Consider the following 27,961-nt stretch of genomic DNA (forward strand, 5'->3'; position numbering starts at 1 on the left):
AGGAGCGGGATGCCGCCGAGCGCCGGCCCCTGCTCGTCCCCGAGGACCAGAGAGGGGGGTGGAGGGAGTCGGCGACCGCGGCGGATGCTGGAACAAGGGGGCCGGTAAGAACCATGGTCATACCTTCCGCTCCCTCAAGGTCGGCTGCTGGAGGTGCCCCTAGAGCACAAAGGCTAAACAGTGGACGGGTGAGGAGAGGGATGACGGTTCGCGGGATAATCCCGATGGAGCGATGGCTGTAACAGGTCTTTATGGCCAACTTGGACTGTGAAAAGGGTGTCTTGCATATGGACTCAGCATATGAACTCACTGGGCTGTTTCTATGCATTCTGTACTTAATCTGGGATTTATTTATATATGGCAATAATTTTACTGAAGATAGACACAAAAAGTTGGAGTAACTCAGCAGGGACAGGCAGCATCTCTGGAGAGAAAGAATGGGTGACATTTCGGGTCGAGACCCTTCTTCTATCCAGAGATGCTGCCTGTCCCGCTGAGTTACTCCAGCTTTTTGTGTCTATCTTTGGTTTAAACCAGCATCTGCAGCTCCTTCCTGCACTAATAATTTTACTGAACAGTGTGCAAAAAAGGAATTTCACTGTACTTTGGCACATGTGATAATAAAGAACCATTGAAAATATTATTTGTTTCTCTGTCTCTCCATAGATGTTGCCTAACCTGCTGAGTGTTTCCAGCATTTCCTGGTTTGAGTTTCACATACTAAGACCATTTTTTTAAACTGTACATCCATTGTCATTTCACCCAAATCTTTGATTTCACCATCCAGACCTGGTCCATTCCAGCAAGAAATGATTGGTTGGCTCCAGTCCAATCACGTCCTCTGCGTATGTGCGTGCTCTATTCACACACATACCAACACCAAAAATGCAGACCTCTCTTCAATGTGAACAGAAAGCCTCGCAATGCCTTTCATTTCAGGGCTGGGCGCTCACACGCACGCCTTGAAAGGGTTTTTTTGTGTGTGTCTGATTTCATAAGAGGAGTGAAATTCGACACTGCTTCCTGATTATCTCCATCCTCTCCGGATTCCAGTACAGAGAGGGAGTGAGAAAGAAAGAATCGAAGAGGAAACAAGTTTGGCTGGGATAAACAAGAGCGGTGGAGCCAAGAATTTCAGCTGCGGGAGAGTGGGAGAGATCGGCCTCTCTCCGGGGATCTGCAAGGAACAACCGGCTTCAGGAAGAGGTAACGCGCATCCTACGGTTGGGGTCAAGGGCAGCATCTTTGAGCACAGCTTCTAATCATAATGGGGCTTTCACTGTAAACGTACTGCATCCACAAGGATTCCGAAGTATTGCATGAAATAAAGACAGTTTGAAGCTTCTCGGACTGTAGAAATATGATACTTTCTTGAATAACCCCCTCCCCCTCTTTCTTTGCAGCGGCGGTGACCGAAGTTGTGAGTTCAACCCCTCACTGTAACACAAACATCCAGTCTGCACTCTCCCCCACACATTTAAGCAAGCCCTGATATATCCACAATGTTTAAACTGTGATCAACATTACAGTGTGGAGGTATCTTAGTTGGGGAATCTTAGTTGGCATAGATGAGGAGGGCCGATATGCCTGTTTCAGTGTTTCTATCTTCTGAGTGGGAGCTAGTGCTGCTCAGTTTCACTACCTTGTTTCCATTATTTAAACCAGTGACTGCATTTTATTCATAGCCAAGTATGTTGGGATGCAATTGAATTGCAAGTTTCCTTGTTTTTCCACCTTTTGATTTAGAATACTTCCTGGCTGCAATTAAATGCAATGACTCAGTGAAATTTCCCTCCCTGCCTTGACAGTGTGTGCAGACACAAGGAACTGCAGTTACTGGTTTGCCCAAAAAGACACAACGTGCTGGAATAACTCAGCGGGTCAGGCAGCATCTCTGGAGATAATAGATAGGGTAAATGCACATTTTTTTCCCAAGGTAGAAGAATCAATAACTAAATTTAAGAGATGCTGCCTGACCCGCTGAGCTACTCCAGCACTTAGTGTCTTTTTTGAGGATTGTTTACTCTTTTTGTACAGCCTCAATGTAATCTATTCCTGCACTTTTGAACTTAAGTGTGTTTCTGCTTATGTATAATACGATTTTCACTGATGCAGAAAAGGAATTCCACTGCACCTAGGTACATGCAGAGTATTTTATAAATGCACAGTCTTTTACTCAAAGTATGGAAATCATGATCTGGAGGACATAATTGGAGAGAGGGAGATTTTTATAGGAGCCTGAGAGGCAATATTCTCACTCGGTGCATGATGGTGGAACAAGCTGCCAGAGGAGGTAGTTGAGACAGGGAGGTGTTAATTTTAAGTGAGAGAATTTGTTGAGGGTGCGGACAAATTCAGCCAGGCAGAGCGAGTGCCAGTGGAGGGAAATCTGAAGAACGGTCCCGACCCAAAATGTCACCTGTACATGTTCTCTGGGGATGCTGCCTGACCCACTGAGTTGCTCCAGCATTTTGTGTCTTTCCTTAGATGAGGCTGGCACTATAAAAACATTTAAAAGACATTTGGACAGTTACATGGATGGGAAAGGTTCAGAGGGATATGGGCCAAAGGTGGACTGGTGGGACTAAGGCATCTTGGTTGGCATGGATGAGTAGGGCCGATGGGCCTGTTTCAGTGCTGTATGACTAGGACTCTATGCCTGTTCTGTCTTCTAAGTGGGAGGTAGTTCTGCTCAGTTTGACTGCCTTGTTTCCATTATTAAAACAGTGACTACGTTTTGTTCTTAGCCAAGTATGTTGGGATGACCCAAAACAGCACGCAATAGAATTGCAAGTTTCCTTGTTATTTCACCTTTTGGTTTTGAATTCTTACTGGCTGCAATTAAACACAATGACTCAGTGAAATTTCCCTCCCTGTCTTGACAGTGTGCAGACACAAAGAACTGCAGTTACTGGTTTGCCCAAAAAAGGGAGGACTAGTGTGGAAGGAGCATGTTGGTCGGCGTGGGCAAGTTGGGCTAGAGGGTCACATTTGTGCTGTATGACTCCATGTGACAATAGTGCCATTGTACCTTTAAACCATTTTGCCTTCCACATAGAATCTGCTTGCGAAACATGGAGAGGAGGGAGCAAAGTGGAGAAAGCAAGGATGCCCAGAGCAGGTCTGGAGGTCATGATGGTTCCTCGCGGGTCATCAGCATCGTTTTCCTGATGCTCCTCATCGATTTGCTTGGGTTTACCCTGATCCTGCCACTCCTGCCTTCCATTTTGGACTACTACGGAAAGACTGACCAGGTGAGTACAAGCAGCTATGTGGGAGGTGTTAGCGTGGGTCACCCCCACATTCCAACTCAATTGTCCCGAAGCAACTCTGAGGTAAAAGTTTCCAGCTCAAGTTTATTGTCATCTGCACAAGTGCGGTGAGGTAGAGGAACAATGAAGATTTTGCTTGCAGCCACATCACTGGTGCAGAGACTCAGACAAACACACAGATACTAAGTCTGAAGAATGGTTCGTCAGTCACCCACCCGAAACGTCACCCAACCCTTTTCTCCAGAGACGCTGCCTGGTCCGCTGAGTTACCGCAGCACTTTGTGTCTACACACAGAAACAAATTGTACATGAATTATGCACAAATTTCTAACAGAAAGATGATTTTGCAGAAAAAAAACATTTGTGAAAAATCTAGTCTGAGTAGTGCAAGAGGTGGTCACTTCTCAGCCTCCTAAGCTCCAGGGAAATCAGTCGCAACCTATCCAGTCTCTCCTAATAACACGGGCCCTCCAGTCTTGTGAATCTTTTCTGCACCCTCCATGTCACCAATTAACTTTCACCCCCCCCCTTACAAAGCATCCGTTCTTGCCCGATAGGTCACTGAAAGGAAAAAAACTTGTGAAAAACCATGGTAAAGGAGAATGAATCTGATGTTTACGAATGCTAAGAACCTGCAACAGCTATGTGCTTTCCCACAGTGTCAGGTTAAGGACCATCACTGCTTTCCTTCAGACCCATCAGAGGTCAGGGTCAAACCTGGATCTCCAGCGCTGAGGCAACAGCTCGACCAGCTGTCCCACTGTGCCACAAACAAAAACCTGTCTGAGGCCTTTAAGTTTTGAGTTTGTTTCCCCAGTCCTTAAGACCATTAGACCATAAGATATAGGAGCAGTAATTAGTCCATTCAGCCCATCGAGTCCATTCCGCCAATGGCTGATCTAGTTTTACCATGATTCCGTCATGGCAGATCCATTTTCCCTCTCAACCCCTGTTGAGTGATGACCATACAATAACAGAAGCCTTACACCAAGATAAAGATCCAAAGACTTTATTAACTACCCCATACTCGTGCCTTCTCCCCGTAACCTTTGACACCCTTCCGAATCAAGAACCTATCTTGATACTCAACTACATTAGGTATTTTTTTCTATGCTTTAAAAATACCTAATGTCCTGGCCTCCACCACCATCTGTAGCAATGAATTCTACAGATTCACCACCATCTGGCTAAATAAATTCCTCCTTCCTATTCTAAAGGTAAGTTGTTTTATTCTGCATCTATGCCCTCTGGTCCTATACTATCCCACTACTGCAAACATCCTTTCCACGTCCACTCTATCTAGGCTTTTCATTATGCGGTACATTTCAATGAGATCACCTCCTCATTCTTCTAAACTCCAGCGAGCACAGGCCCAGTGCCATCAAATGTTCCTCACACATTAACCAATTTATCCCCGGGATCATTCGTGTAAACCTCCTCAGGACCCTCTCCAAAGCCAGCACATCCTTCCGCAGATATGGGGCCCAAAACTGCTCACAATATTCCGAGTGTGACCTCACATTCAGCATTGCCTCCTGAACTCAATTTCTCTGCCATCTCTTTTGACCTCTCCGCAACCTAGGAGTGTTGAAAGAGTTTTGCCAGGAAACAGAAGAGTCAAACTTGCAATGTTAAACCCTGAGGAGGTCTGTGTGTATCTTGCCAAAGTTCTAAAGGATGGGTGTGTGTATCTAGCTAATGAATAGCAGAAGGGTTCTTTGTGTTTTCCGCACTGTTGTATTTTGCTCGTGGTATTGGTTTATTATTGTCTGGCGTACCGAATTACAGTGAAAAACTTTGTGTGCTATCCTGTCGAATTAATCACAGTGAACCCCCTCGTCCGAGTCAGATTCTAAGATTTGATACTAGTTTAGTTCAGTTTATTGTCACATGTACCGAGGTACAGAGAAAAGCTTTTGTTGCGTGCTAACCAGTCAACAGAAAGACTTTACATGATTACCATCAAGCCATCCACGGTGTACAGATACAGGATAAGGGAGTAACGTACAGTGCAAGATAAAACCAGTAAAGTCCAATTGAAGATAGACCAAGGATTTCCAATGAGGTAGATGGTAGGTCAGGACCGCATTCTACTTGTTGATAGGATGGTTCAATTGCCTGATAACAGCTGGAAAGAAACTGTCCCTGAATCAGCAAGTGTGCGTTTTCACACTTCTGTACCTCTTGCTCTATGGGAGAGGGGAGAAGAGGGAGTGACTGGGGTGAGACTCGTCCTTGATTATGCCGGTGGCCTATCCAAGACAGCATGTATTGTAAATGGGAGGTTGGTTTATGTGATGGTCTGGGCTGCATCCACACAACTTTGCAATTTCTTGCGGTCTTGGATTGATTGTGAATTTTCAATGCATGGACATTTTCTTTGCACCCTACGGTATCAATGGGGTGCAAGTGTAACAGCCCCAGTTGGTGGGAAGATGCAAGTACATTGCGAAAAGTTTACATAGGCAGCTTCCATAAGAAGATGAAGGCATTGCGAATAGATGGCAATAGCATTGTATAATTTAAAAAATGGAACATCGATGTACAATTATTTCTTCTCTTGTTTTGAGCTAACTTCTCTTTGCCTGTTATTGACAGGATGGTGTTTATCGATGGCTGCAACACTCCGTGGAATGGTTTGCTAATGTGATTGGAGTCCCCAGTGTAAGAAAATATAACACCGTCCTCTTTGGGGGTGAGAACGATAAGTTGTTCGGAGGAGGCTGTGCTGTGCAATGTTCTGCTTGTTAAAATTACATAAGAACACAACTGTATAGAGATGGTGCATTGTTATATAATTGTAACTAATCTTATTTATGTGACTCAAACCAAAGTACAAAGTGCTGGCCTAGCTCAGCGGGTCAGGCAGCATCTTTGATCTCTATATCTAAAATCATGAAGGGAATTGATAGGGTGAATAGACAGAGTCATTTACCCGGAGTAGGGGAATCAAGAACCTGGAGGCGTGGGTTTAAGGTGAGAGGGAAAGATGTAATAAGAACCTGAGGGGCAACTTTTTCATGCAGAGGATGGTGCGTGTAAGGAATGAGCTGCCAGAGGAGCTAGTTGAGGCAGGTACTCTAACAAGTAATATACTAAGCTTTTATATGCAATGTATTTTATGTAATGTCGTCTCTTGTCTGGACCTTAAGTCTGAAATAAAGTTTAATAATAATAATTACATTTAAAATACCTCATACAGTACATGGATAGGAAAGGTTTAGAGGGATATGGACCAAATGTAGGCAGATGGGACTAGCTTAGATGGGGCATCATGGTTGGCGAAAGGGCTAGTTTCTTAGTATGGCTCCATGACATGGATATGCAATGTTTAAGTCAGGACCCTTCTTCTGAAGAAGTGTTCCAATCTGAAACGTCGCCTATCCGAGTCCTCCAGAGATGTTGCCTGACCCTCTGAGTTACTCCAGCACTTTGTGCTTAGCCCAAGGTTCCTTGTTTATTTTCTTTATTTATATGATTGTAACATGATTTAAGTTCTGAAGCCCAACGTGATCTGAGAGTGATGTGAAAGTGCAATGGGGTTGGGAGGAATTTGGTGAACACCAGGAAATGGGTGCAGGGAGCAGACGAGGCCACTCAAGCCTGACCTACTCCTCACTATTGAGTCATACAGCATTGAAACAGGCCCTTCAGCCGAGCACGTCCATGCTGACCAAACCATGGTCATGGCTGAACTGCCCTGAGCCTCACCTCTATTTTTGTGTCAGTTCCTGTGGCCCTCACTTCCCTGATCTGTCCACCTCCAAGTACTTCTAGTGACTGCCTCTACACACCCTAGGGGTAAAGAATTCCAGAAGCCTGCAAACTTCTGTGAGGTGTCTTGCTTCCAACATTTCTGCTCTTCTTCCAGAGACACGCAGGTCCACTGGCCATTGTAAACTGCCCATGGTCTGTAGGAGAATGGTAGATCTGGCAGATATACATGGGAACAAAATGGAACGAGTGTAATATGGTATCTGGGCGACACAGTGATGCAGTGGTAGAGTTGCTACCTTACAACGTACGGAGTTTGTACGTTCTCCCTGTGACCACGTGAGTTTACTCCGGGTGCTCCAGTTTCCTCCCACATCTCAAAGACGTGCAGGTTTGTAAGTCAATTGGCTTCTGTAAATTGCCTCGGTGTGTAGGATAGAACCTGTGTACAGGTGATCATGGTTGGCGTTGACTCGGTGGGCTGAAGGGCCTGTTTTCACGCTGTATCTGTAAACTATCTTAACGTATGTGATGGTCACACGTGCTCAATCCCTCTCCATCCAGGGCTCATTGGATCCATCTTCTCATTGCTGCAGTTCCTCACCGCTCCAGTTACCGGTGCAGCCTCTGACTACTTTGGCCGCAGACTGCTGATGATGGTAACCACAGTAAGTATTCAAGAGAGAGTTAGATTTTGTTCTTAGGGCTAACGGAATCAAGGGATATGAGGAGAAAGCAGGAACGGGGTACTGATTCTGGATGATCAGCCATGATCATATTGAATGGCAGTGTTGGCTCGAAGGGCAGAATGACCTATTCCGGCACCTGCTTCCTATGTTTCAATGTTTTTTTAAGTCAGCCTGCATTGCCTTACTCCCCGGTTCTGTCTGCGCAAAGTTTCCATCTCCTCCATGTGACCACGTTTGGGCAGCTGTATGGAAAGGAAAGTTTAGATGATAGGGTAGCGCAGGGAAAACAACAGCTGCTGCCTTACTGCGCCAGAGACCTGGGTTCGATCCGGACTATGGAGAAAAAGGATGGGGACCTGAAACGACATCGATCCATTTTCTCAAAAGATGCTGCCTGACCGGCTGAGTTACTCCAGCATTTTGTGTCTATCTATTACGGACGGGTGCTATCTGTATGGAGTTTGCATGTTTTCCCTGTGACCACGTGGGTTTTCTCCAGGTTTTCACCGACATCCCAAGGAGATTTGTAGGTTAATTGTAAATTGCCCCTAGTGTGTGAGATAGAACTTGTGTATGGGTGGATGGCACAGACTCACTGGGCTGAAGGGCCTGTTTCTGCACTGTATCTCTAAAATAAAATAATTCTAGGACCAGAGGGCACAGCCTCAGAATAAAATGACATAGCTTTAGAAAGGAGATGATGAGGAATTTTTTTAGTCAGAGGGTGGTGAATCTGTGGAATTAATTGCCATAGACCCCTATAGAGGCCAAGTTATTGACAGATTCTTGATTAGTTAGGGTTTTTAAGGTTATGGGGACAAGGCAGGAGAATGGGGTTAAGAGGGGAAGGTGATCAGCCATGATTGAACGGTGGAGTAGACTCGATGGGCTGAATGGCCTAATTCTGCTCCAATGATTTATGAACATGAACGTATGTACATATCCAAAAGCCTTTTAAACACTGCTTCCAAGTAGAAAATATCTACTTCCACCGCCACCCTGGCAGTGTGTTCCTGACATCCACTACTCTGCCTAAAAAAAACTTGCCCCTCACATCTCCTTTAAACTTTCTCCGTATCACCTACAACCTTTCCTCTCTAGTATTTGACATCAGTCAGTGAGCAAGTTGTACCATATTATGAGGGATACAGTTAAGACGAAGAGTGATGGGCATTTGGACAGGCTGGGGGAATGGAGAGATGTGGAACATGAACAGACAGAGGAGATTAGTTTAACTTGCCGTCATGTTCAGCACAGACATAGTCGAGAGTCATACGGCACAGAAGCTGGCCTTTGGGCCCAACTTGCCCATGCTGATCAAGATGCCCCATCTAAGCTAATCCCAGTGCCCACATTTGGCACATACCTTTCCTATCCATGTGCCTGTCCAAGTGTATTTTAAATGCTGTTCTAGTACCTGCCTTAACTACCTCCTATATGCAGCTCGTTCCGAATACCAACCACTCTCTGAGTGAAAATGTTGCCCCTCATGTTCCTATTAAATCTTGCCAAAGGGCCTGATCCTGTGTTTTACTGTTCTGTGTTCTATGTGTATATGTCACAGGGACAGGATGACACTATTGAAGGAACGCAAGAAGACACAAAATGCTGGAGTAACTCAGTGAGTTATGCAGCGTCTCTGGAGAACATGATGTGGTGACATTTCGGGTCGGGACTGACAAAGGATCCCGTCCTGAAACGTCACATATCCATGTTTTAATTTTTAGTTTTACTTTTGGAGATGGGCATGGAAACAGGCCCTTCAGCCCACCAAGTCTGCACCGAGGAGCGATCCCCGTACACGAGCACTATCCTACACACTAGGGACAATATACAATATTTATCAAGGCTAATTAACCCACAAACCTGTACGTCTTTGGAGTGTTGGAGGCAACCGGAGAAAACCCACATGGTCACAGGAACAACGTACAAACTGCATACAGACAGCTCCCATAGTCAGGATCGAACCCGGGTCTCAGTAACCCCACTGTGCCGCCCTCTAGAGATGCTGCCTGACCCGCTGACTAAAGCCAGCTCTTTGTATCTTCTTCTGTAAACCAGCATCTACAGTTCCTTGTGTCTCCATTTCACTGCTGAAGGAACCTTGGTCCGAGCGAACTGCTTTGTTGTTTGATCACCATGTTTTTCTCTCTCCCACATCCCAGGTCGGGCTCATTATTTCCTACCTGCTGTGGGCACTGTCCAGGAACTTTGGGATTTTCCTTCTGTCTCGGGTGGTGGGAGGGATCAGCAAAGGGAACGTCAGCTTGTCGACAGCCATCATCGCAGACCTGCCGTCTCCCCAGGCACGCAGCAAGGGCATGGTAAGAGCTGCTTTGGAAGCAATGTTTTTTAGTTTAGATTTTAGTTTTAATTTATTATTGTCGTGTGTTTCAAGGTACAGTGAAAAGCCTTTATTTTGTTGTGTGCTATCCAGTCAGTGGAAAGACTATACATGATTCCAATCGTGCCGTCCACAGTGCACAGATACAGGATAAAGGGAATATCGTTTAGTGCAAGATAAAGTCCAGTAAAGTCTGATTAAAGAAAGTCCGAGGATCTCCAATGAGATATAGTAGGTCAGGACCGCTCTCTAGTTGGTGAAAGGACTGTTTAGTTGCCTGATAACAGCTGGGAAGGAACTGACCCTGAATCTGGAGGTATGTGTTTTCAAACTGTCTCAAAGGGTAGTGGTGAAGTTGGCAATGAGTAATGTTGGGTTTCAACTTAGATTGGGTTGGCAGTGAGTAATATGTTTACGGTTTGGTTGAGTTTGCAGTGAGTAATGCTAGGGTTAGGTTGAGTTGGCACTGAGTAATGTTAGGTTTAGGGTTAGGTTTATCAATGTCACGTGTGCCAGGGTGCAGTTCTGCTATCCTGACAGATTAGATATACATACATAGATGCAGTCAGATCAAACTCAAGTACAATAGAGCCATGAGGAGGTATAGTTCTCAGCATTGTGGAGTTCTATAGACAAAGTCCAATGTCCGTAATGGGGTAGAAGTGAATATGACAGTACCCTAGCTTGTAGAAGGTCCATTCAGAAGCCTCGAGAGGAAGAAGCTGTTCCCGAGTCTGGTGGCGTGTGCTTTCAAGCTTCTATAGTTTCTGCTGGATGGGAGCAGGGAAAAGGGATGACCGGGGTGGGATAAGCCTTTGATTATGTTGGCTGCGTTGGTATTGGTTTAATAAGGACAGTACTGAGTGTGCCCACAACAGATCTAACCTTTGGAGTTGAGGGAATCAGCTAAGCAGCAAACCAAATGTTTCAAGGTGATATCTTTGGATAGATGGATTCAGAGGGCTGTGGGCTAAATGCAGGCAAATGGGACTAACCCAGTACGCCATCTTGGTCAGCGTAGTAGGGGCTGTTTCCATGAGGTCGATCTCTATGACTCTAAACTAACAGTCAACATTGTGTCAAGACTTTCCTCTACACTGAAAGCGTGAAGGGGAAGTAACCAGTAATTTGGAGTGGATGCTAATGGTTTGATTTTCAGACTGGAGGTCTGTAATGAGTGGTATACCACAGGCATCGGTGTTGGATCCACTGTTGTCCACTACTTACATGAACGATTTGAATGTGAATGTAGGAGGCATAGTTATTAAGTTTGCAGATGACACCAAAATTAATGGTATGGTGGTTATCTATAATTGCATCTATGTTTACAACATGATTGATCTAATATTACAACAGGATCGTGATTAACTGGATCAAATAGGACTAGCCCAAAATGCCATCTTGGTCGGCATGGACAATGTGGCCAAAAAATGCCTGTGTCCATCCTGTATAGCTCCATGACTATAATTGGGCGAATGGACTAAAGACTGGGCAGAGGAATGGCAGATGAAGTTTAATTCTAATAAATGCTGTATAGCCCTATGACTATAACTGGGCCAATGAATGGCAGATGGAGTTTAATTCTGCTCAACGCTGTATAGTTCAATGACTTTATCAAACATGAAACCCCCTTCTCTCCTCTCCCATCGTTTACCTTTTCTTTTGAACCTCACGGGCCTCTCTACCCCTCAGGCGATGATAGGTGTTGCTTTTTCTCTGGGCTTCACCATCGGGCCCATGATCGGGGCCTTCCTTGGATCACGGGCCGGCGAGGACGAAGCCTTCTATGTCCAACCTGCGCTGCTGGCAATGGCGTTTGTGGTATCCGACCTCCTCTTCATCTTCTTCTTCCTCCCAGAGACCCTCCCGCGAGAGAAACGGGTAAGAGGCCATGGGCTGGGATGAGGGGGTTGGTGGGTTAGGGTGTAGGTATGGGAATGGGAGGACTGGGCAAGGGAGTTAAATACAACAATAAATACAACATCAAGTGCAAAGCAGCAACATGGTGGTGCATTGTGGCTCAATCTGAAGTAGTGCAAAAAATTAGTAGAGGACAGAAACGGGATGAGGTCGAGTTTAGTTCAGTTTAGGTCAAGTTTTAGTATAGTTTAGAGATGCAGCGTGGAAACAGCCCCTTCAGCCCACCGAGTCCATGCCGACCACAAACACACCTTATACTAGTTCTATCCTACAAACATTAGGGACAATTTACCGAGGGCCAATTAACCTACAAACCTGCATGTCTTTTGAATGTGGGAAGAAATCGGGAGGAAACAGGGAAACGGAGAATGTACCGACAGCACCCATAGTCAGGATAGAGTCCGGATCTCTGAAGCTGTGAGGCAACGATTCTACCGCCGCACCACTGTGCCGCCTGTTGAGTGGGAATATGTGGCAACACCTGGAATGGGGTGTGAAAGAGGTGATTGGTTCAGGGATCTGATAGGAGTGGGGAAGATGCTGTTCTTCACTCTGAATGTCTGGGCTTTCAAGCTCCTCTATCTTCTCTCAGTAGGGAGAAGAGAGAAAAGCAGTAGCCTAGGCCTACACAATCTCATGGTTGCTAAACACTCCATACTGACCTTTCTGTCCTGGGCCTCCTCCACTGTCAGAGTGGGACCAAACACAAATTGGAGCAACAACGCCTGATATTTTGCTTGGGCAGCTTACACCCCATCGGTATGAATATTGACTTCTCTAACTTCAAATAACCCTTGCTTTCCTTCTCTCTCTCTACCTCCCCTGCCCTAGTTTCAATGTCCTGATTAATTTTACTGTTTGTATGCCTCATTGTCAGCTTCCCCTCAGCCAACAATGAACCATTCTACATTTTACATCCTTGATCACTGTCTGCTTTGATCTGTTGATTTCACACCTTGCCCTTCCATATCACTAGCTTCCCTCTCCCCTGACTCTCAGTCTAAAGAAGCGTCTCGACCCGAAATGTCACCCATTCCTTCTCTCCAGAAATGCTGTCTGTCCCGCTGATTTACTCCGGCATTTTGTGACTGTCTTCGGTGTAAACCAGCAACTACAGTTCCTTCCTACACAGAGAGGAAAGCATGGCAGACATCCTATAATTTTAGCATACACACTTTTCCCTGGATGTATTAACTTGGAGCATTTCTATGGCCACACCTACTACATGAGGCATTTGATGCTTCTGAAATGGAAACGGCTCCAATTGTGGATTCTGACTCCTGTGGGAAAACTTTTCCAAACCGTTAGAGATCAGCTGTCTGCTGCTGGTTAAAGTTCCTAGACTTCCTGGTTGACTGCTCCGTGCGAGTCTCTTCTGCTCGAGGACTGCAGTGGGGCAGGAACGTGCTTGCCCAACCTCTGAAGGGCAAAAGGGGGTCGTGCGATGAGGGCCAACATCTGTCAGTGACGTTCGCATCTCAAGACAAAGAGTATATCTTAATAAAACTTGGAATAACCATCCAGCAATGCAGTGGGTGGTGCAACAAGTAGAGCCATTGCCTCAGTGTTTCCAGAGACCTAGGTTCGATTCTGACCCCTGGCTCTGTCTATGCAGAGTTTGCACTTTCTCCCTGCGGCTTCCCCCAAGTGCTCCGGTTGCAAAGGCATGCAGGTTTGGTGTGGTTATTGCCCGCTGTAAATTATTCCTAGTTTGTGGCGTATGTGGTAGAATCTGGGGGAGTTGATGGGAATGTGGGAAGGATTAACATGTAACAGGGTTGCTTTGAGCCTAGACTTGATGGGCCAAGTTAATCACCTTTGCTGCCATGAGGAAATATAGAGTTAGGAGACTGCTGCAGGTAGAAGGTTAGCACCAGTACACAGTGGCAATGAAAATGACACATTCCAGGAGGGTATAAAGATCAACAAATATTTGTTTTCTCTGCACCATTCTGAGACTGACACACTTTCAGCAAAAAAAAAAAGTGCTGGTGGAACTCAACAGGTCAGGCAGCACCTGTGGAGGGAAATGGACAGCTAACATTTCAGGTTGGGACCTCTCCTTCTTGAGACTGAAGAAGGATCCCGACTCAACGTCTTTTGCTGTTTCCCTTCCAAAGACACTGCCCGACCCATAAGATCATAAGTGATAGAAGCAGAATTAGGCCAATCAAGTCCGCCATTCAATCATGGCTGATCTATCTCTCCTTCCTAACCCCATTCTCCTACCTTCTCCTTGTAGCCTGCTGAGTTCCTCCAGTTCTTTGTGTTTTGCCTAAGATTCCAACGTCTCTGGTTTCTTGTTTCTAACACACTTGCCAGCTCAAGTGGTCTTTGAGGAGTTCTTGACGTACTCGTTTCACTCTGACAAGGAACACTATCTCTGCCAATTATTTTCCTTGTTTTAAAATCTCAATGGATCCTCAAAGCAAACTGAGAATCCTTATAAGGTCTGTCAAAATATATGCATACTGTTCCTTGTTAGCAGATAATGGTGAGCAAAGAATTCATTCTCTTTGTTTTGTGATTATTTGATGAGACCTTTCAGATATCCAGTGCCTCCATTCCATGAGACATTTAAGAAATTTGGCATGTTACCAAATACTCCATGTCATAAGTCACAGATGGAGAATTAGACCCACCGAGTCTACTCTGCTAACAAATACATGGACACTGTAGAAACTATCCTGACTCATATGTCCTCGTATTGTAATTTCAACACGTAGGAATACAAGAGGCTACAGAGAGTGGTGGACACAGCCTAATCCATCCAGCCATAGCACTCCGCATCACTGAAAGCATCTACATGAGGTGCTGTCTCAAGGAGGCGGCATCTATCATGGTACCTCACCATCTCGGCCATGCCCTCTTCTCGCTGCTACTGTCGGGCAGGAGGTGCAGAATCCTAAAGTCCTACATCACCAGTTCAGTAACAGCTACTTTCGGATTCTTGAACCAGTTACACGACCATAATCCTACCTTGACAATGGAAAACTATAGACCACTAACTTGCATTATAATTGTTTTGTACGTCTTGTTTTTTTCCAGTCTTTTTCTTTTCATTGTCTTTGTGTGTTATTTATGGACCAAACGCAGGCAGGTGGGACTAGTGTAGATGGGACATGTTGGTTGGTGTAGACAAGTTGGGCTGAAGAGCCCGTTTCCTTGCTGTATGACTTTATGACTATTAGAGGCACCTACACTGGACTCTGATTCTCACCCCAGGTCACCTCGATCGGCAACACCTTCCAGAGTGCTGTGCACCTCCTCAGCCCAGTGGCGCTTTTTCAGTTCTCTGCTATCCAACAAAGGAGAGATTCTCCCTCTCCAGAAGGTGAGTGAATGATAAGGTTTCAGTTTATTATTATCACATGATAACATGGAACAGTGAAAACCACCGTTTTGCAGGCTATCCAAAAAGATACATATATTGTATGTAATTAAGTCAAACTTAAGTACAATAGAGTGGGAAGTGGACGATACAGAATACAGAATGTAGTTCTCAGCATTGTAGTGCATCAGTTCCAGAGACAGTCCCATGTCCACAATAGGGTAGAGGTGAATCGGATAGTACCCCAGCTTATGATCGTTAAGAAGCCTGATAACATGGGGGAGAAGCTGTTCCTGAGTCTGGTGGTGCGCGCTTTCAAGCTTCTGTATCTTCTGCTGAACGAGAGCAAGGAGAAGGAGGACTGAACGAACAAGTCTTTGATTGTATTGAATGAATGATACTTTATTGTCACATGTGACATTTCCGGGTAAAATTCTTGGTACCATACGCAAAGTACGCCACGTATAGGGTGCCAACAAAGTAGTCCCCAATGCTCCCTCTTTCTTCTCGGTGGCCGCCCACACCAGGCCTCTCTTTATTCTCTTGGTGCTGGCACGTCCTCGTCCGACCTCCGACACTCACCACGGGCCCGTCCGCCCCCACACCGGGTCCCTCTTTGTTCTCGGCGACGCGGCGCGTCCATCTCATCCCGACCTTCAGAGATTCTGACCTTGGCTCAGACCGCCAGGACTCTGACCCCTCTCTGCACCGGGTTCCCTGTAAGCCGTGGCGCCCAGTGAGTGCCTTCGGCCGCACGCGGCAAGCACCCTGTCGCGCTTTCGGCTGCTTTTCCAAGACAGCGAGAAGTGTAGATGGAGTCAGGGGTGGTAAGTCTAGACTGTATGATAGACTGGGCCACGTGTACAACTCTCTGCCATTTCTTACGGTCTTGGGCAGAGTTGTTAACAAATCAATTTGTGATGCCACCTGACCGTATACATTCTGAAGGTGAGTAGCAATCTTATGGAGGTGTACAAAGTTATGAGGTCATAGCTGGGGTGAATGCACAGAATATTTTTTACCAGGATTGGTGAATCATGAACTAGAAGGGCATTGGTTAAAGGTGAGAGTGGCAATATTTAAAAGGAATCCGAGGGGCAACCTTTTCCACACAGACAGAGCTGGGTATATGGAACGAGCTACCAGATGTAGTAGACAAGGCAGGCACTATAAGCAATATTTAAGTGACATTTGGACAGGTACTTGGTTAGGAAAGGTTTAGAGGGATATGGGCCTCTTCCCCTGCCTTACAGAGACCCAGGTTCCATCCTGACTGTGCGAGGTTTGTACATTCTCCCTGTGACCACATGGATTTCCTCCCAAGCTCCAAAGACCCACAGTAAACTTGTAAATTATCCTTAGTGTGTAGGATAGTGTGAGTGTGCAAAGTGATCGCTGATTGGCGTAGACTCGGTGGGCTGAAGGGCCTGTTTTGGCGATGTATCTCGGAAGTCTAAACCGTGAACCTGTATGTGTTCAGGGCAATTACTCTGTTGTTTTCTATAACAATCCAGGAATGCGGGTTCTGAAAGTTCTTGGGCTGGTGTACTTCCTCTACCTCTTCCTGTTCTCCGGCCTGGAATACACCCTCAGCTTCCTCACCCATCAACGCTTCCACTTTGACAGGTACGTGGCTTCTACTTGGCCCATTCTGATCTTGGTGAAGATCTAAACTAAAACCCTGCAGACACAGAAAATCTGAAATAAAAACGGCAGCAGCACGCCACAGGCCAGGGTGCATCAGTGGGGAGAGAAACTGATTGTCAGAACCAGAATAGCAACAAAGCAAGTTATTTAAATGAGGCTGGAGGGGTGGGTTGAGGGAATATCAGCGCTAGGGTGAGGTCAAGGTTGCAGAGACTATGCTAATATTTTGATTTTAATACAGTAAACCCTTGCAATAATAAAGCTCTATGTAACAAATTTTGGTTATAGCAGACTGAAGTTCCTGTTGCACCACCTCACTCCCTACCAGTTCCCCAAAGAGCTGGTGCCACGCGACGTGCTTCTGATGGTGGGAGTGGGGAGAGCGAGCAGCATGAAGGCGGTGTGAGGGCCGGACCCGTCCCCATGTGTGGAGCCGGGGGCTCTGTGGCCTCCCAGCCTGTGGATATCCCACTTGTTTAACCTTCCTCCCCCCTCACACGCAATGCCACGCTTCTTCCCTCCCGGGTTAAAATTTGCCCTCTCCCACTCGATTACCGTGGGCAATCGGCAATAACGGACAACATCCTGGAGGCAACTGGAGGCTGAGGTGTGATCTCATAGTGGTGTATAAAATCACGAGGTGAATAAATAGTATGAATGTACAGTCTTTTTCTCAAGGTATGGGAGTCAAGAACGAGAGGGCATAGGTTTAAGTCGAGAGGGGCAATTTTTTCACACAGAGGGTGATGGATATATGGAACTACCTGGTGGAGGTAGTTGAGGCAGGTACTATAACAACATTCAAAAGACATTTGAACAGGTACATGGATAGGAAAGGTTTCGAGGGATATGGGACAATTACAGGCAAATGGGAATAGTTTGGATGAGGTGTCTTGGTTGGCATGAACGAGTTGGGCCAAAGGGCCTGTTTGCATGCTGTATGACTATGACCCAGGCTTCTTCTTGAAGTAACCGCTCCTTAAACTGGCTACTGTAGTGGCCTGGTCAAGGTCAGGAAAAAGCCAGACGCCAGGCGGGTTCAAACAGTAGTCTTTTAATCCCAACAGCGAGAGTACACCACACACACACCTCGAGAGCACTAAACCCAGGGTCGTCTGGAAACCCCGTGGCAGACCAACGCCCCTGTCCCTCAATCGGCGAGGGGGATGATCCAAGGAGTGGCCTACCCCCCAGGGACCACCACACTACGATCAGTTACTTCAACCATCTCAGGACAATCCCAATGTTAACGCAGAACAAAACATAAATGGAGGCCCTCACCCCATACCTAAATTGTCTCTCTAAACCTACCGCACCTGTGCTGTTGATTGAGTACTTAAAAGAAAATGTTGCCCGTTGGTATGATTTAAAAAAAAATGTATTTGTATTCCCATGGCACCTTCTTCCAGCATGCAACAAGGGAAGATGTTCTTCTTTGTGGGAATCACAATGGCATTGGTCCAGGGAGGATATGCTCGGAGGATCCAACCTGGAGATGAGATCAAGGCAGTGAGGAGGGTAAGTGATGGGGAGGAATAACCACACACATGGGCGCATTGGTACGGACACGACGCTGGAAATATAATTAATAGTAAATAAATGTAATAGCGTGGATTAGAGAGTGCAGTAAACCCTGGTTATTACAGATCTCTTTATAACGGACTTTGGTTATAGCGACAACTACCGACGCCACCCCCGGCCCGCACCGCCTCTCCAGCCGCTTCCAGCCTGGACCGACAGCCCACACTGCTGGCTCACACAGCTTCCTGGGCCACTTTGAGGCTGTGCCTGCCACTGAAACCCAAAACGTCACCTCTCCATATTCCTTTTTTTCCAGAGATGCTGCCTGACCCATTGAGTTACTCCAACATTTTGTGCCTATTTTCAATAGAAGTAAGGTGCCGCCGTTGTTTCTTTCAAAGAAGCTTCAAGAGTCCAAACTACCTCCAGATCCTAACCACTCATTACACACTTAAGCAAGTTCCAGCGGCCAATTAACCCACGTCCATGGGTTCTGTCCACGTAATTGCATGTCATTTGGAACATCGGAGGAAACCAAAGTACTCAAGCAGCCACACAAAGAACATGCATGGACAACAATCTCGACATAGTCAGCACCTGAGGCTGGGATCGAACCACGATCTGTGAAGCCCAGAGGCACTGGCTCTACTCACTGCACTGCCCAGTTTATCCAGTTTAGACCGAGAGTTAAATCTGTCGCCTTCTCGCTCTCAATTTTGTATATCTGACTCTTCTTTTACTTGCCGGTAAATAGTGGCGACAGGAGAAACTCTAATGATAGTTATAGTGGGACAGACATCATTTACCCGATACATTTTTCTATACAGGCCATCGCTCTTCTGATCCCAGGATTTCTCATCATTGGCTGGGCCAGTTCAGTGGTGTTCCTGTACATAGGACTCCTCTTTTACTCGTGTGGTAAGTAAGCAAAGGTGCTACTCATCAAATTTCTTTTATACAGGCTTTGTGAACACAGATCACGTTGACTATTCTTGATTAACTCCTGCCCCAAGTCAAGATTAATCTGGTCACGTAATTGTTCCCCACTATCTTGGTATTGGTTTATTATTGTCACGTTCAATGGTTCATTGGGATTTTATTTGTCACATATGCAACTGCACAGTGAAATTCTTTTTGCATAAATTGCACATGTGGGCGCTGCCATTTTTGACGCCATTATTCAAAATCCAAAGTCCAGTGGGCCCGCACCCTTGATGTACTGGAGTAGTTCCCATGAACTGATGTCCCTCTCCTCTCGGCCATCTTTGTGTCCCAGGGGCGCCTCCTGCAGCTGACCTTGAAGGGGCTAGAGAAATTACTCGGGTTCACCCTCCTACCAGACCTTGCTCCTCATGTCCAGCTTCTTTTACACAAAGGTGGAACAAGCTGCTGGAGGAGGTAATTGAGACAGGTACTATCGCAATGTTTAAGAAGCATTTAGACCGGTACATGGATAGGATAAGAGGGATGTGGGCCAAACACGGGCAGGTGGGACTGGTGTAGATAGAGCATGTTGGTTGGCCTGGGCAAGTTGGTTTGAAGGGCCTGTTTCCACACTGTATGACTGTGACACTAACAATTGCCAAATTAAGCTGTAATGCATCCTGATAGGATACATCTGTATAAGTTAGTAGGTGTCATTAGAGACATGCTGGATTTCCTAGGCATTCTGAGGCCAAGATGGTGCCAGAGTGTGGCGACAATTCACGTGCTGGTCCAAACAAATCTACTTCATCGATTACAACTGTTCTACTTTTGAGTCTCAATTCTAAGATTCTCAAAATGATTACCAACATCTTCTCAGACATAGGACACCAACTAAAAAATGTCAGCTTACAGACTGGTTATCAAAAGTTGTAGGATTTAAGGAGAATAATAATTAGACTGAATAAGAGTACTGAGCCGAAATGTCACCGATCCATGTTCTCCTGAGATGCTGCCTGACCTGCTGAGTTACTCCAGTATTGTATGTCTTTTTTTGTAAACTAGCATCTTTGTTTCTACAAAATAATTAGAGGTTTTGGATGAAATTCCACAGCTTAGGGTCATGGTAGCTGCCAAGTTTAGCTGCCAAGGCATGGAATGTTATTCCAAGCCCCTCCAGGACCTGTAACTAGAAATAAAATGGACATTTTGGGCTGGGATCCTTTTCCAGACATCGAATGTCCGCTTCCCTTCACCGATGCTGCCTGACCCAAGTTTCTCCAGCAATTTGTATCTTACATTCTCATTTCCTCCATGAAACCTACATATCGACTTGTTCCCCACGATGAGACAAGGACCTCTCCTCAAAAAAACCTTGGTGTGATTTTGTGCATTTTATCATGATACACCATAGCATAGTTTGGGAGCAGCTCCATCCAAGACTGCAGAGAATTGTGGTTGTAGCTCAGACCATCACACAAACCAACCTCCCTTCCATGGGCCTTGGCAAGACCACCAGCATAATCAAGGACAAATCTCGCCCCGGTCACCCTCTCTTTTCCCCTCTCCCACCGGGCAAGAGGTACAGAAGTGTGCAAACGCACACCTCCAGATTCAGGGACAGATTCTTCCCAGCTGTTGGGCAACGAACAATCCTAACAACTAGAGAGCACTCCTGAGCTACATCGAACGGACTATTTTTAATCGGACTTTACTGGAGTTTATCTTGCACTAAACATTATTCCGTTTATAATGTATCTGTACACTGTGGACAGCTTGATTGTAATCATGTATAGTCTTTCCGCTGTCTGAATAATATGCAACAAAAACCTTTTCACTGTCCCTCGGTACATGTGACAATAAACTAAATTAAAACTTGAAACTAAAACGGTTTTTCTTCCAGCTGCTGCTGTCGTCATCCCCTGCCTCTCCACTCTGGTCGCTGGATACGGTAAGTGCCTAGAACATCTACACGCTTCAGACCCAGTCACAACATCAGCAAAACACTGTTGTGAAGAAAGGTCCTGACCCAAAACATCACCTGTCTGTTCCCTCTCCTGATGCTGTCTGACCCACTGAGTTGCTCCAGGACTTTGTGTTTGGAACTGCATGTTTTGTTGCTTTCAACATGGGGTAAAGAGGATCAGAAGGATAATGCTACTTCCCTGGAGTGTCACCAAGTACTCAGCGGGTTTAGATAGCAATTCCCAAACCCACTACCTCTACTTCTGCTGAAAGATGAGGGCAGCAGGTGCATAAAAATGCTGTACCGCCTTCATGTTCCCATTCAGGACATAATCTTCTTACCTTCCTAAACTTGGAAATGCATCTTTCATTGCTGCATATGGCATTCCTTATCTATCAGTGCTGTGTGAATGTATGCTTCAATCACCTCCCCTGGCAACATGTTCCAGCCAATGGTGTGTAAAAAAAACTTGCCTCGTATCTCTTTTAACCATTCCCCACCTCACCTTAAACACATGTCCTCAAATATTTGACATTTCCACACTGGGCAAAAGACCAACTGCCTACCTTAACTATGTCTCTGATCATTTTATGTACTTCTATCAGATCTCCTCTTAACTAATGCTCCCGAAAACAAAGTCAGATTTGTCAAACCTCTCCTTGTAGCCAATATCCTCTAATCCAGACAGCATTCTGTGAACCTCGGCTGCGCCCTTTCCAAAGCCTCCACACCCTTCCTGTAAAGAGATGACCAGAACTGCACATAAATAGCTGACTTCTTGAAAAGGGAGCTGAGCTGAGGTGAAGGCGAAGGGCGCCTCTGGAGTGACCGTTTGGGTTTAATGAGTTTGTATTCACACATCTTATTTCAGGGCTTTGAGTTCCAAAAGCAATTCACAATGGTTGTTGATGAATGGGCAAAACATGGTAGACAGACAAGGTACTTCTCTCATTGACTAATTCAGCCTTGAGCCTCAAGAATGAGGTGCACAACCTCAGGAAGTTGGAGGGGTAGAGGGGATATGGACCAGTCATTTAGTCTTGGTTGAAGAATTGTTCTAAAGACAGAACCTCAGGGATTCTTTATCCAAGAGAACTGTGTAGTTTAGAGATACAGCATGGAAGCAGGCCCTTCGGCCCACCGAATCCATTCTAACCCTTGATTCACGTTCACACTCGTTCTTTGTTATCTCTCTTTCGCATTCACTCCCTGCACACTGGGAGTATTTTACAGAGGCCAATTAACCGCACGTCTTTCGGATGTGGAAGGAAACCAGAGTACCCGGAGGAAACCCACACGGTCACTGGGAGAATGCAAACTCCACACAGTCAGCACCCGAGGTCAGGATCAAACCCGGGTCTTTGGCGCTGTGAATTAGAGGTTTAAATAACACTTTTTAATTTAAAGGTGCAGCTAATCAAAAAGGAACCGTGATGGGAATACTTCGCAGTTTGGGGGCTTTGGCCAGAGCTCTGGGACCTACGTTGGCAGCTACAGGTGAGGAGTTACACAGGTTCTTTTGTACGATTGATGGGTTTTATCATTCAAACACTGGAGTGAAATCCCTGAATATTATTAGTTAATGGTAGCCTGAATCAACATTGTATTTCATTTTTATCACATGGAAGTTGTAGCTCCAGTAATGAAGATCGTACTGAGACCAAATTGAAGAATGTGGAGGGATTATTAAGTATAGTTTATTGTCACGAGTACCAAGGTACAGTGAAAGCTTTTTCGTTGAGTGAGCGAAAAGACAGTGTACAGATAAATGGTAAAGGGAATAACGTTTAGTGCAAGATAAAGTCCAGTAAAGTCCGATTAATGATAGTCTGAGGGTCATCAATGAGGTAGATGGGAAGGTCAGGACCGCTCTCTAATTGTCTAGTTGACAACTAGTTGCAAGCTGTCCACATCCCTCCACTGATGCTGTCCGACCTGCTGAGTTCCTCCAGATGTTAGCTGCAATTCCAGCATCTGCAGATTCTTGTGGCTCCCGTGCAGTGTGACACCTGTTTGAGTTGCAGCCATTGGGCAGCTGAAGACACGGAATGTTAGTCATAGCATCACGCAGCATGGAAACGGGCCCTTCAGCCCAACCTGACAGAAGTCCCACCTGCCTGCATTTGGCCTATAAACTTATCCATGGACCTCCTTAAATGTTGCTTAAACGTTGTGATAGTACCTGCCACAACTACCACCCTTTGTGTAAAAAAGGTGACCCCCTTGGTTCCTATTAACCTCCGCAGTTTTGGGGACAGAGCCTTCTCCAGGGCAGCTCCCAGGCTCTGGAACTCCCTCCCCCAACTGATCCGCAATTCCGTGTCCCTCACCATCGTCCAGTCCCGCCTCAAGACCCATCTCTTCACCTCTGCCTATCCTTAGCCCCACGTCCCCCTCCCTTTTCATCTGTGCATTAATTACCTCATATTGTGTTTTGAATTGAATTCTGTCTTTACTTTGTGTACTAGTCATGTCTCTACTATTTATTTAATTCCCCTTACATGTTTTTCCTCTACCTGCTAAATTTTTGTACGGTGTCCTTGAGACTCTTGAAAGGCGCCCATAAATAAAATGTATTATTATTATTATTAAATCTTTCCCCTCTCACCTTAAACCTATGTCCTCTTGTTCTCGATTCCCCGAATCTAGGCAAGACTCGGTATTTACCCGATCTACTCCTCTCATGATTTTATACACCTCGATAAGATCACCGCTCATCTTCCTGCACTCCAAGGAATAGCGTCCAAATATGCTCAACCTCTCCCTACAGCTCAGGCCCTTGTGTCCCGGCAACATCCTCGGAAATCTTCTCTGCACCATTTCCAGCTTTCCTATAACATGGTGTCCAAACCTATGTTGTGCTCTTCTTGCAGTGTACTGGCTTGGAGGTGCAGAGGTATGCTTCACTGTAGCAGCAGCCGCCTTCCTCCTTCCTCTCGCCATCATCTCAATCCCCAAGGCACAGAAAGCTGAGTGACGTCCAGGAAACTGAGGAGAAGCAGAGGGAGAAGAGTTTGACCCAAGCAAACGTCACCAGGACAGCATGGATTCCCTTCAAGCAACTGCGAGCTGCGTTGAAAGCAAAATCTAGCAATGGCTGGTTGCTTTTATAAAACTGAAAAGTTCACAGCCAATGAAGATCAGGGAAACTGTCTGTCTAATGTAGAAATGTGATGTTTATTGGGTAGAGTACAAAAAACTTCTGTAAAGTAATTTGTTATGCGGGTCTTAAAAATTATTATTTTCCTTCCTGTTGGATACCTTTTCGGGTGTTGTCTATTCTCTGTACTTGGGTGGGAATGTGCCTCAACGGAAGCTTGCAAATATCCCTCCTGGAGGTCCAGGGTATGTGATTTGGAGGATTAAGCACGCCAATGGGTTACTAAGTGATTCTTTCCTTCTGCGCCTTGTCGGCTATATCCTGCCTCCCAAGTGGGTTATTCCTGAATTTGGTTGGAAGGCTTAGTCTAGGAGATAATTAAGCACAGAACAGCAGATACAGGGGATACAGGTTAGGGCTTTATTCTTTGGAGCGCAGAAGGTTAAGGGGGGACTTGATAGAGGTTTTTAAAATGATGAGAGGGATAGACAGAGTTGACGTGGAAAAGCTTTTCCCACTGAGAGTAGGGAAGATTCAAACAAGGGGACATGACTTGAGAATTAAGGGACTGAAGTTTAGGGGTAACATGAGGGGGAACTTCTTTACGCAGAGAGTGGTAGCTGTGTGGAATGAGCTTCCAGTGAAGGTGGTGGAGGCAGGTTCGTTTTTATCATTTAAAAATAAATTGGATAGTTATATGGATGGGAAAGGAATGGAGGGTTATGGTCTGAGCGCAGGTATATGGGACTAGGGGAGACTATGTGTTCGGCACGGACTAGAGGGGTCGAGATGGCCTGTTTCCGTGCTGTAATTGTTATATGGTTATATGGTTATATGGTTATACACTCGACAGCTAACTATTGCTGCAGCGATCCCGAGGAGTCACGAGGAAAGCCATCGGAATTTGGAAGAGAAAATTTAAATTCTTGCTGGATTCGCCATCTATCCCATTGCTACCAACACTACTCTTCAGAATGTGGGTTCAAACATCTCTAAAGACAAGTTCAAAATCCACTGTGGAAGATGGGAAATTTAAATCAGGGGACATCAGACCATGGCACTAGAAGATAAAATACCCATCTAGTTTACCAACATATCTCAGACTGCTCTTGGTCATCATGACCAAGATGGCATAGGCTTTTAATTGGTTTCAAATATCCCGGCATATTATTCAGTTCCAAGGAGATTCTGGTCTTTATAGAAAAGCCAAAATTATGAAGTAAAAATGAGATGGTCACACAGCCTAGGCGCGGCACGGTGGCGCAGTGCTAAAGTTGCTGCCTTACAGCACTAGAGAACCGGGTTCGATCTCGACTACGGGTGCTGTCTGTACAGAATTTGTTCATTCTCCCCGTGGCCTGCGTGAGTTTTTCACCAGGATCTCCGGTTTCTTCCCACACTCCAAATACATACAGGTTTGAGAGTTAATTAGCTTGGTTAAATGGTCCCCAGTGTGCGTAGGATAGTGTAAGTATGCAGGGATTGTTGGTCAGCGTAGACTCTGTGGGCCAAAGGGCCTGTTTCCGTGCTGTATCTCAAAACTAACTAAACCAAACCAATCTGTGACCTTAACTGTAATCTTGCAACTTGTATTCTCAGTGTGTCTTTGTTAGACTTGTACATTCCCATTGTCACCAGGTGGTGGCTGTGCCTTCAAGCTACCTCTGTGCTGGAACTCTTTCGTCCTTTGGTATCAATCTCACTGCTTTTAGTCATTCCTCAATCTTATCTCTGTGGAAGTGCCTGAAAAGTTGTTATATCAATACAAATTGTTGGTTCCAAATTCCGTGAGTTAACAGTGAAATCAATATCAAAACTTTAAAAGTCACAAAGGGCTGGAGTAACTCAGCGGGTCAAGCAGCATCTCTGGAGAACATGGATAGGCTACATTTCGGGTCTGGACGTTTCTTCAGACTGATTGATCTTGAGAAGGGTCCAGACCTGAAATTTCACCTATCCATGTTCTCCAGCGAGGCTGTCGGACTTGCTGCAGCATTTTGTGACTTTTTTGTCAACCAGCATCTACAGTTCCTTGTGGCTTCAGTAAACAGCAAGTGGTTTAACAGGAGTTAACATGTGCAATCAATCCGATGAATTTCAGAGTTCTATAATCTTACAAAAAAACAGAAATAGGGTTCAAAGTGAACAGAATACTAGCCTTCTTTCCTGGCCATTTAACCTTAACTCAGCAGGACGTCCTGCTAACATTGAAAGGTTTACTGAAAAATGGTAATGTATTAAGCTACTCTTTATTGTTGCTTTGTGCTGCCATTATCTATGTTTGTTTCATTTTGTACAGAATTTCAAATAAACATATCCACTTTATACGCAAGAGGGTGACTATCCTACCTCTGCCAAAGTGCTTTTGGTCTTTACTTCCCACACCACCATTTGTAGCACATATTCCTTCACAGAAGACTATTTCATTTTTTTAAAAGTGCAAAGCCACAGATTGAAGATGCTGACAATCTGAATAAAAACATAAACATGCTGGAGATAGTTAACATCTGTGGAGAGAGCAATATAATGAATCAAATGTTTTTAATCTGTGCTCCATGTCCTAAATTAACCAGTTTATAATCTCATGCCTCCTTCTGATCTTTTAATCTGTCCGTAACTAACCTGTATCCTCAATGTGTCATTTTTAGAGTCCGAGTTACAGAACATGAAACTGTCCCTTTAGCCCCACTTGTCCATGTTTCATTTAGAGATAAAGCAATGGCGCATGCTCTTTGGGTCACCAAGTCCACACTGCCCATCAATCACCTGTTCACACTAGTTCTAATGTTATCGTACTCCCAACACACTAGGGGCAATTTACAGAGGTCACTTAACATACAAACCCACACATCTGCAGGAGGATACCAGGGCGCCTGGATGAAACCCACACGGTCATAGGGAGAACATGCAAACTCCACGCAGACAGCATCTGAGGTCAGGGTCGAACCCGGGTCTCCGGCACCGCAAGACTGCGCCACTGTGCCGCCCTGCCTACCAAACTGTCTACCCGAGCTTGTTTCCAATTATTTAGCCCACTTCCTGGTTGTGTCCACCCATTTTGTACCTTTGTTTCAATCCTTGTTGCAGAGGTTTAAACATGGAGTCATGGAATTATACGGCACGGGAACAGGCCCTCCAGCACAACTTGTTCATGCCGACCAAGAATATCCCATCCAAGCTAGTCCACTTTGCATGTGCCTGGCCAAAACCCTTCCTGTCAAATTGTCTTTTTATGTCATTTTTCATTTTTTTAAATTCATGTCTACATGAATTCATAAGTCATAGGAGCAGAAATAGGACATTCGGCCCCATCAAGTCTACTCCGTCATTCAATTATGGCTGACCTCTTTCCCTCTCAACCCCATTCTCCTGCCTTCTGCCCATAACCTATAACTGAAAAATACCCAAAGCCTCCGTCTCCACAGCCATTTGAGGAGACTCATATCACCACAAGTTTAATTATATTACCATAATCTTAGAATATGAATTCTAGTATTGTGGTAATATGGAGAGGGTGGTTTCAATGCAGATTT

The 27,961-nt window shown here is 45.4% G+C and overlaps 1 protein-coding gene across 1 annotated transcript; it reads left to right on the plus strand.

Moving 5' to 3' along the window:
* The first annotated feature begins 666 nt into the window (after positions 1–666).
* mfsd10 (major facilitator superfamily domain containing 10) lies at positions 667–24,578 on the plus strand. The gene is made up of 13 exons (XM_033018353.1): positions 667–1,206; positions 3,059–3,254; positions 5,871–5,967; positions 7,551–7,654; positions 9,841–9,999; positions 11,712–11,900; positions 15,165–15,273; positions 16,785–16,896; positions 18,327–18,435; positions 19,266–19,356; positions 21,266–21,313; positions 22,736–22,825; positions 24,202–24,578. The coding sequence occupies exons 2-13, from the start codon at positions 3,075–3,077 to the stop codon at positions 24,303–24,305; spliced, it is 1,392 nt and encodes a 463-aa protein (XP_032874244.1). The 5' UTR covers positions 667–1,206; positions 3,059–3,074; the 3' UTR covers positions 24,306–24,578.
* Positions 24,579–27,961: the final 3,383 nt, after the last annotated feature.

Source organism: Amblyraja radiata, chromosome 3 (assembly GCF_010909765.2).
Source record: "Amblyraja radiata isolate CabotCenter1 chromosome 3, sAmbRad1.1.pri, whole genome shotgun sequence".
In the NCBI taxonomy this organism is placed as follows: Eukaryota; Metazoa; Chordata; class Chondrichthyes; order Rajiformes; family Rajidae; genus Amblyraja; species Amblyraja radiata.

Bases quoted from the DNA above. Each gene is read 5' to 3' on its own strand.
- mfsd10 (XM_033018353.1), top strand. From the start codon at position 3,075: ATGGAGAGGAGGGAGCAAAGTGGAGAAAGCAAGGATGCCCAGAGCAGG. The intron at 16,897-18,326 runs GTACGTGGCTTC...ACCTTCTTCCAG, and splicing joins CAACGCTTCCACTTTGACAG to CATGCAACAAGGGAAGATGT. The intron at 19,357-21,265 runs GTAAGTAAGCAA...TTTTTCTTCCAG, and splicing joins ACTCCTCTTTTACTCGTGTG to CTGCTGCTGTCGTCATCCCC.